Source organism: Pteropus alecto, unplaced genomic scaffold, assembly GCF_000325575.1.
Source record: "Pteropus alecto unplaced genomic scaffold, ASM32557v1 scaffold86, whole genome shotgun sequence".
In the NCBI taxonomy this organism is placed as follows: Eukaryota; Metazoa; Chordata; class Mammalia; order Chiroptera; family Pteropodidae; genus Pteropus; species Pteropus alecto.
In genome coordinates, this window is record NW_006442109.1 from 25,991,981 (window position 1) to 26,002,215 (window position 10,235).

At 44.2% G+C, this 10,235-nt stretch overlaps 2 protein-coding genes across 8 annotated transcripts in view; one reads left to right on the forward strand and one right to left on the reverse strand.

Moving 5' to 3' along the window:
• The window catches only part of FRMD5 (FERM domain containing 5), a 39,775-nt gene extending 33,459 nt beyond the window's left edge, over positions 1-6,316 (forward strand). The window contains exons 12-13 of the mRNA XM_025038852.1: positions 780-886; positions 4,805-6,316. Coding sequence (XP_024894620.1) covers positions 780-886; positions 4,805-5,382 — 685 coding nt within the window. The 3' untranslated portion in view covers positions 5,383-6,316. The remainder of the gene's footprint in view (positions 1-779; positions 887-4,804) is intronic.
• WDR76 (WD repeat domain 76) overlaps positions 1-10,235 on the reverse strand; it is a 113,594-nt gene that overhangs the window by 52,398 nt on the left and 50,961 nt on the right. The window lies entirely within an intron of this gene.

Here is a 10,235-nt window from a genome sequence, read left to right on the forward strand (position 1 = left end):
CCCATCTCAGATAAAGGCATGGGGAACCATCCGAGCCTGGTATCCCTGAGCTTGGATGGAGAATGAGGGAGGGCGGGCTAATGGAGACAGTACATCAGACCCAGGAGCCACCTTCCTGGGTAATTCTCTACTGTCCTCCAAAGCCGTGAAATTGGTCATAGACCATAGAGGACATTTCTAAGCAGCAAGATTTCATTGGTTGTGGAATCAATTATAACAGGATGCCAGGTGTAACCCCATAGCCCTGTCACACTAGGTCTAAAATAGTTTTGAGATCCATGCTTCATGTATAGCTGTAAATCATGAATTTCCAGAATCCCATCTTCTAGAACCTGATAAGACCTAGAAGGAATATGATCAGCCAGTAGGGCTAGGGTTCGCCAACCATCTGACCTCTGGGAATGAGAATATTACTACCTGCCCCTTCACACACAGCCCCCTGCCACCAGCTGCCTCTGTCAGAAGTCAGGGGAGGCTGCCGTATCCATTTTCAGGAGCACTGCATATCCTGGGCCACTACTCTGACCATTCTGCCCAGAGACCAGTGGCACTGTTGCCACACTAAAGAAAGGTTCAGGTGGCCCTAGGACGTAGGGAGGTGAACGAGTCTGAAGCAGTGTCTCTGACTGGGATCCATGGACTAAAGGCAAAAAGCAGGTATTAAAGATTAAAAAAAAAAAAAAAATACCTCCATGCAATTCTAGTATCTGCTCCTTATGAGTCCTGACCACGCCCATCTGTACACTGAGTTAACAAGTGTTCTTTTTCTTTAACCTCAGAGCTGGGATGGTTCCCAGCCGCAGCTGTCCCTCTATAACCCATGGCCCAAGGCTGAGCAGCGTCCCCAGGACCCGGAGAAGAGCTGTTCACATCTCCATCATGGAAGGTAAACATGAGTGCTGGAGATGAGCACAGGTTCCTCTGAGTTGTGACTTAGACCAGTTCCACTCGGGGACCTTGAAAAGAAGTGAATTTGCAGTAGAGACAGCAAGTTTCTCCAGTGTAGGGAGAAGGTTCCACCCAGTGGATGGACCACCAGCTGGGTGTCAGGTGAAGGGGAATCCCAGCCAGCCCTGCTGAGCTGTAGTTCAGGAGGGGGTTGTGGAGCTGAGGGTATTTAGGGTAGACTTTTGGGAAACAGTGTATGTGAGATCTACCAGGTTCCATGCAGTTCTGAAATTGCTTTCCATCAAGAGGCTTTTCGCTTGTTTTCCTGATCTGACCAGTCTCCGCAGCTTAATGATCAGGGTAGCTAAGGCAGTTAGCCAAGAAATGAAAACACTTGGTTCAGAAACATTTCAATAGCTGCTACCACCTTTACTTTAGCTGTAGAAATCTATCCTCTTGCTATCTGAATTCTTTAACATTGTCTCAGGAAATCCAATATGCCCCCATCTCTCTCTACCCTTCCCTCCCTTTGGAGTAGGTAAAAGTGGAGAGAGACAAAGTCTGTGTATCTTTACTGAACCGGATGCCCCAGGAGCCTGAGGCTGATACCTCTCCAGTCTCTGGGCCTTAATACCATTAGGTGACTCTCCGAATATTACCCTCCGGCTGTTGTCACTGACCCAGCGTGCCCTGCAGATTTAAAGGTGTAAAGTTCAGTGTTTTCAATTCTCGATGATGATGGTTTGTAGGACCTCAGATCCCCAGCAGCAGGAAACAGCAGCAAGATTACTTCAAATTTGTCACTGTCTTGGAGGCTAAGGAGGAAAGGCGCTTTGCTCTTTCTGAAGGAATGCTGCTTATTAATGAAAATGAAGAACCGTTCAGGTTAGGTGGGCTGTTCCTCTATTGCTCCTGTGAGACGATCTCTCGTTTGTGTTTAGGATTTTAGGATGTTTCACTGACTCTGCATCACCTGAGTATGGTTCTCTCAGGGTTGAGAACCCTGGCTGGGCAACCACCATCAAGTGCCTTAATTATTTGAGTATCTTTGTTGCTCCATTTGTAAAAAGGGGACACTTTCCTTGCTATAGTTTGCAAGGAAGCCGATGTATGCAGAAGTAATTTAAAGAGATTAAAGTACATATGGGGCAGGCAGCAAGCACAATGCAGAGTCCTGGTCAGGAAGTCAAAGATGAGGCTCAGATCAGAGGTCTGCCACGTACTTTGAGGCAGGTTGCTTAACCCCTCTGAGCCTGTTGCCCCCACTGCAGAGTGGGGTGTGGATGTGGAAGGGTGCCTTATAAACAACCAAGTCTAGTCACTATGCAAGGTATGGAATTATTGAGGTCTGACGGTCATCAGACTCAGCATCCTGGTTTTCCCTCCTGTCTTAGGCTAAGTGAGAGAACTGAGCACAGCTCTCGCGGTTCTTCTTTTGGGTTGTTCATCTCAGGAAACTGGAATTTCTTTTCCTTTTCTCAAGAAACATAACTTTCTCCCCTCTCTGGGCCCTCTTCCCATCCATTCTGAGGCTGAAGCCACCAGGTTCACCCCAGTAGAGGATGGGACATAGCCCATTTCCAGCCCCAGAGCTACCTCCTCACACTTCAGAGCAACTCAGCCCAAAGCCCAGTGTCTTTGTAGTTTCACGTCCTAGATTTTCTGGGACTGTCCTGATTCCCCTTACCCTCTGAGATTGTTCCCTGCCCTCTCTGTCCCTCACTCTCTGAGAGGTCTGGGGCCCTTATACGGGCCTCAGGGAAACAGCTACAGGCTGGGGAAGCATTACTTTTTATGGCTCTAAGTGCTTCTGACTGAATCCAGTCTCCTGATAACGCGGGCCTCTCCAAGCTGCTCCTTCCCTGCAGCTCAGCCTGCTGAGGCTCATGGAGCCGACCTCTCTTCAGCACAGAAGACCCAGCACAGGAGCTGCCGTAGCATGAGGTCCGAGAAAATCCTTTGTCCCTAGTTGGTTTTCCGTCCTTTCCCTCTGTATCTCCCTGCCTGGCTGGTTTCCACTGAAGAAGTATCTACCTTCCTGGGCCACCATGGGGAAGAGTCTGATTAAGATTCACACCAGAGTCCGCGTTCAGCTCCGGTTGACTAACCACTGCCTTCGGCCCCTGAGTGTGCGCATCCTGAGGATGGGGCCCCGGCTCCAGGCTAGGCTCCTGACCACTGTGCCCCCCAGCCCGCTGGGAGCCACCTCTGGGCAAGGCAAGCAGCTGGAGCACCTCCAAGGTAAAAAAGACAATCCTGTTTTGCTGTGCCACTCACCCTGATCCCACCCACAGCACGCACCCCATCCGTCCCAGATCAACACGTTCGATGAAGGGGTGAGGCGGGGTGGTCATTTTTAGTGAAACCTGCAGTTCTGTACAGGGCTAACCTGACATAGGAATGATAACCTTACAGGTGAGGTCTGCTGAGGGAACAGAAGACTAACATTTACTGAGAGAGAAATGTTTGTCAGGCACTCTACTAGAAATGCATACATATTCATTATCCTGTCTATTGAGAGCACTAACAATGCAGTATAATGTGGCTTCTGATGTCCCTCTGATTTGTTCCCTCTGATGTCACAGCCTTCGCTTCTCTCCTTTCTCCGCTTAGGTCTAAATTGTAGGCCAAGCTAAGCTTGCATTGAAGTGGCTTCTGGTAGCTAAGCTTGTCATACTTTGGAAAATCTGGCAGTCAGAGCTGTCCTTGTGAGGGGACAGCCCCTTGAAAGTGAGGTGCCCTGTGCAGGAGAGCAGAGGTTCCAGAGAAAAAGGGGACCGGAGGAATGGTTTGGGAAAGGAGCTGAGCCAGCAACATGCATGATCAGGCCTGAAGGTTGTTTTGTCGGGGACCCTTTACACACTCCAAGGTACATATTCCTCATGCTGTGCATGCACATGGGGGTAAGGGAGGAATACTGGGGACAACAAAACAGATCGAAGGAGCATCAAGAGCTTTAGAATAGGGACAGGCTCTTCATTTCACATTATTGCACAACAGTTTCTTGGGCAATTAGGACCCAGATCTAAGGTGCAGGCTGTTGACTTAATTCATCCTGGCCCGTGGTTCCACTCCCCAGAATCCAACTCGTGACCATCAGCACCGTGAAATGTAAAGATTCTTAGAATTTCTCCTTGCTTTGCCATTAACAACCACATGACTTTAGGCAAGTTCTGTAACCTCTCACTCTTCCTCATAGAGTTGTTGAAAGATAAAATGAAAGTGCTTTGAAAAGTGTAAAACATACAAATTTAAGATTTTAGCATAGAAACAAACACAATACAGCTAAGACTATGAGGAGTTTCTAAAAACAAATGTTAACAGAATTTCCCCCGCCCCAACAAGATCTTCTCAAAGACCACTCTGTACGCTAAAATATCTAAAATAGGGGAGCTGTCAGCCTAATCTGGACCCAGATCATTCTAAGGTAAAAAGAGAGGGAGCTGGCCTGGATGACTTCCCTTCTCCATCAGAGAGAGCACTTAAAAAGAGCAGATAGAGTTTTCACATCCCACAAGGTCAGGACGGCTAGAACTGGGAAGCTGAAGAGACTAATAACAATGCAGAAATCCAAAAGATGACCTCATGAGCTCAAGGAGCTACATGATGGGTTGTCAGGACACTCAGCTCCAGAATCAGTATTAGATGAGGCCCCACTGGGCAGAACACAGTCTTGTCTTCCCTATTCCTGCCTCTCAAGGCTCTCGGCCTAAGAGGCAAACAAGCTCCCTGAACCATGGCCCTAGCTCTGGATAAGGAGATTGTATGTGATTCAAAATCTCTTTCAAATTGGGGCTGAACCCAGAGGCAGGAAAGGTAAAAACCTTTAGTAAATGTGGCCAAAACCATAAGCAAAGAGAACAAAGTGTGCACTGGGACAGAAAGCCTCCTCTTCATGTTCCTTTTGCCTTTCCAGGTCTAGAGTCCCTCCGAGACAGTGCCCATTCCACCCCAGTGCGTTCCTCCTCCCACGGGGACACCTTCCTGCCTCACGTGAGAAGCAGCCGGGCAGACAGCAATGAGCGGGTTGCCGTGATTGCAGACGAGGCCTACAGCCCTGCAGACAGCGTGCTGCCCACCCCTGTGGCCGAGCACAGTCTGGAGCTGATGCTGCTTTCGCGGCAAATCAATGGAGCCACTTGCAGCATAGAGGAGGAGAAGGAGTCTGAGGCCAGCACCCCGACTGCTGCAGATGTGGAGGCCCTTGGGGGAGAGCTCAGGGCCCTGTGTCAGGGGCACAGCAGGCCAGAGGAGGAACAGGTGAATAAGTTTGTTTTAAGTGTCCTCCGTTTGCTCCTTGTGACCATGGGACTCCTCTTTGTTTTGCTCCTCCTCCTGATCATCCTTACTGAGTCTGACCTTGACATTGCCTTTTTCCGCGATATCCGCCAGACCCCTGAGTTTGAACAGTTCCACTATCAATACTTTTGTCCCCTCAGGCGATGGTTTGCCTGCAAAATCCGCTCAGTGGTGAGCCTGCTCATTGATACCTGAGAAGGCATGACTCCTCTCATTAACTAGCCAGGTGGACCAAGGAGCCCCGCTACCCATTCCCACAATGGGACCCATCGCGGAACCATCGGCACATGTACCAAGTCCTCCTCTCATGACTCAAAGTCCACAGCCTAGGAGGGTCGTTTCCCAGAAGAAAGGGATAGGCTCATGCCCTGTCCAAACAAACTGGGAAAGCTTATTTCCTTCAGAGGTTCTTTCAAGAAAGGCTCAGCGACTCTGTTTCTCATCCTCCCACTTTGCAGGATAACTTTTGGTTTTGAATTTCGATTTTTCATAGATGTGTATTATTTTGAAAGTATCAAATAAAAATAATTTATTTTACTATTAATGATTATCACAGTAGTGTCACCTCGCAGATGGGACACTGGTTGAAGACTAGAGAGCTGCTGTCTTCTGTATTCTGCAGGAGCTCTCCTACTGGGTTCTGGTAGACTCATCACTGCAGCCGTAGTGGGACAGGCCAGGGGTCTGAACAAGGGGCACTGTCTAAGTCTCCTTGCTAGACAGAGCTTTTAGAAAAGTAAACATCCATGTAGAATGATTAAATGGAACGTTGCTTCTTATGGTCTGAGTTGGATTTTCTTTTCCTTTTTTTTTTTTCAAATCTGAGCAGAGTGGGCATCTGAAGGGACCACCGCTACAGCAGCAGCAGCAACAGGGGTGGGGTAAGTCTGTCCCCTTAGACTAGATCCTAGTGGGCATCACCATGAGTTTTGTATACTGAACTTAGACTCTGTGATTTTTTTCTGAAGAACCTCAAGACTTTTATAGTGCTCCAGAGGCGTTAGATGAATTCAGTGGTACCAGATAGGACTGTCAAAAATGTCGAACGAAATATAGCTAACAGAAACCAGAGCTAAGATACCTGAGAGACTGTTGAGATTCAGAGAGCAGTACTTATTTTGTACACCCCCATGGAAGAAAAAAAAAAAAAAAAAAAAAAAAAAAAAAAAAAAAAAAAAAACCTATGTCAATTTATATTTTAACAACGAAATGTTATTTTCTTATCAATTCATATTTTGTTTTTACTTTGTGGATTAAGAAAATAGAACCTGATGAACTAAACGATGCAAGAAAGAAACTGATCCTGAGAATGAAAAACTTCAGAAAGTAGGATTCCAAGATCAACAAACAGCCTTGGAAGGGACCAGGAAAAGAATCTTTTAAAATAGGAGTTCTAAGAGATGCCTACCAAGAAAGAAGGTGACCGTGACACAGACCAACACATAGATGTAGAAATACTGCCCCCTAGGGTCATCCTCTGCATCAGGAAAAGTTGTAGGAAAGCACTTGACATCCTTGCTGAGGGAAGCCGTGGAATCATGCAGAAGCACAGCACGTGAAGGGTGAGTGTGGGGTCTGAGGCCCAAGCTCGGCAACTATTACAACCACTCAAACACACGATCTTGTTTTCATCTCAGGGAGAGATTTCTAAGTCTTCTGGGGCCTGAGGACTTCCTTAAGGATGGTCAGTGGACAAATTCCTGAAACCTATACAACAATGGAGCAGCTGCCAATACCCTATGATGTTGGGCAGCCCCAAATGCAGAACAGAATGCGTCACTTTTAAATTTGCTCTCTTTTAGTTTGTCCCCTGAGACAGCAGAACCATGTCCATGCGTAGAATATAATAGCCTTGGAATAAATGGGGCCTTTCTTTTTGGGAGGATAGGGCATAATTTTAAATGCCCTTTCGTCTAGACCAGGGGTTGGCAAACTTCTGTAAAATGCCAGATAGTAAATATTTTTTTATTTTGGTTTTGTGGGCCATACTCTGGCAACTACTCAACTCTGCCATCCTAGCACAAAAACAGCCATAGGTAATATATAAATGAAAGAGCATGGCTGTGCTCCAGTAAAACTTTATTAAAAGAGATGATGAGCTAAATTTGGCCCACAGGCCATAATTTGCCAACCCTGATCTACATAATAAAACTGCTCCTTACTATGATATTAGCAGAAAGAGGGTTGGCTTTGCTCCAATTCCTAATGTGTTTTAAAGATCCAGGACCACTTCCCAGTGGAGACAATGGGGTTGCATGTTTAAAGGGTGCTCGAACAAACAACCAGCAAAGAGATGTCTGAGGCCAAGTTGAGCAAGATCCAAGTACTGGAATGCTAAAACACGGCCAGAGTCTAAGAATGGAAGAGGGCCTGTCTGATCATTTCCATACCAGCAACAATTTGGGCAGAATTACAAACATCTATTTACCAAGTGACAAGACAAACAGATCCTAGTAAAGATTAGGGATCACTTAGAATCAACTAGCCACTGCCAGTTGCCATCTACACAGGAAAGGTTTTATTGAGCACAGGACTGAAGAGAAAAGTAGACTCAGATGAAAAGGCTGTCAGAAGATAAGGGGGCTGGTTTTAGCTTGGATATCTACTGTCTTATGCAACATAGCAGATTACCTTTTAGTGTTAGTGTTCCTACCTCAGTCTGTAGAATATGGTGTTTCTATGCAGTGAGTGATAGCCTTGACTCTGATCTTTCATATTCACATTAAAGAAAAAGATGCAGTATTCCATTTCCTGGTATTTTGTGTCTACAGTTCTACCAGTACAATAGTCCATACCACTTCCAACAGCTGGATTTTCTCTCTGTAGAAACTTTCAGGTTATTTTTTTTCCAGGGCTTACCCCAGAAAATACAGATAGAAAAATTTCCTTCAATTTGCTTTCCAAATAGTGCTTGAATAACAAACCTCCTTTGTTGGTGACTAGTCTTTTTTAGTATCTCCCCATCATTAAAAATTGTTCGAGTTTTTAACCTGGGTTTACTGTGTTCTACTATGTTTCCCATTTTCTCTCAAAATTAGTTTCATCTCATTGTAGAAAAAGCAATGGTTCCCATAGCTTCATCTATCAAAGGAAATAAAACTTACTAAAGAATAGTGTACTGCATCTTTAAGCAGTAGAGGGTAAACTACCTGCAAATGTGAATTTCTTAGTTTCATTAAAAAAAAGTATATATATATATATAGTTGTTAACCTTTCATGTGCCAAAACTTCTAAGTTACATTTTCCTTCAAAGCAATGTACTTTTTTCTACATATCCAGTATGTAGTTAGCATAAAATCATTGGTGCCATGAAAATTATTTTTAAACTTAAATAAATATTTAAATATCACAGACGAGCAGACTCTTTCTTTTTTAACTCACAGCCTGACTCACTTTCTCCTCAAAGTTACCAACACATAGGTAAAAGGATACCAATGGGATTTACACAGCTGACTGCTGTTCACGACTGGAATCAAAAGAATCAGAAACTAAATATCAAATAATTTTAAAGAAGAATTGTATCTCTTTTTTCTGATGAGGAAAACCAAGAAGTGATTTCACCAAGGTTACATAGTCTTAGAGCCCAAAGTAGTCTCTAGATGGTCCAGCTTCTAGAACAGCCTGGACTAAGAGGGAGAACAGAAAACACTTCCTATGAAGAAATAGAATATCACCACTACAGTAACAAACCTCCTATTTACAACTTACAAAATACATTCCTATGACGTCTCATCTAAATATGTAACCATCACTCTGTGGCTACAGGATGGTAATGATCTACATTCCATGAGGATAAAAGGTGAAACTAGGGTTCACTGTGCTAGCTTATTATCTAATCTTCCTGTTTTCAATTCTACCTGCCCTCCAAAGCTCCAGTCTATTGCGAGATCATCTTCCTAAAGCACTGATGAAATTATGTCACTCACCTCCAAATTTTCATAAGTTCCCATTACCTATAAAATGATACCTAGTGCTCTGTCCCCAGTGGAGGTTTTTTGGGGTTTTTTTTGTTTTTTTTTGTTTTTTTAGAAGACAAAGTCTTTGCTTAAAGTGATCAGAAGAGTAAAAAACATAAGAACCACTTGAAGTGAGTAGTTTCTCATGATCTTACAGATTTACAATAGCCACCCTTTGGATACCTAATGAGGACTCACCTATGCACACACCCTTACAGGACTCTGGCACCCACTCTCTCTGTTCAGGGTTCCTCAACCATAACCAAGCCCCTCTGCACCTAAACACACTGCTGGTTTTAGCTCATCAACAGACTTCCTCTACACATTACTATAACTTGGTGATGGAGTGGAATAAAACTAGCAAAAGACATTTTTAAAACATTTCCTCTTAAACAGCTTCCATTTTAGGAAAAGATAAAATGTGTTACTCCTCACTCTGTGTAACTGTGCTAACAAGTTATCTTCCTCGCAAAATTCCACCTTTTCATTTGAAAATTCAAACATTTTCATCCAAATGAACCAGAATATTGGCCTATGCTGTCTTGAAACTAAAACTCATTACTGGTTATCAATAACATTTGAAAAAGGAAAAATAAAAAGTACTTAAGTTAAAAGGGACAGCCTAACAAACAACACTTAAGTTTTTGGAATCTGAAATTAGAGGACATATATTTCTTGCTGTCAGGTTTGATATCATAGACACATGTGTCTGCCTTCCCCAACTTCCCATGTACTATATGCTGGCTGAAAAGATTTAAAGCTTTGTATCCACAGCTCTAAGGCTCCCTGCTTTCCTGGAAAACTGCCTTTGCAAAGTCTTCTCTGTGGAAAGGAAACTCGAAGGCCAAAATACTAAAAGAGGACTTACATAACTCAGATACTATCAATTCCTAATCACTTCGGGTCTCTCCGAGACTGACCAAGTCTCTGTACAGCCAAAATGAGAATCATCTCCTTCCTTCTTGAAGTCAAAAAGAAAAGAAAACCACATGTAAAAAAACACTGGTTATCTCAAAGAAAATAATTCTAGTGGAATTCAGAGCTTACACACTTAAGAGATATCATAAAGGCCAACTTACAAAAAAAGGTTTA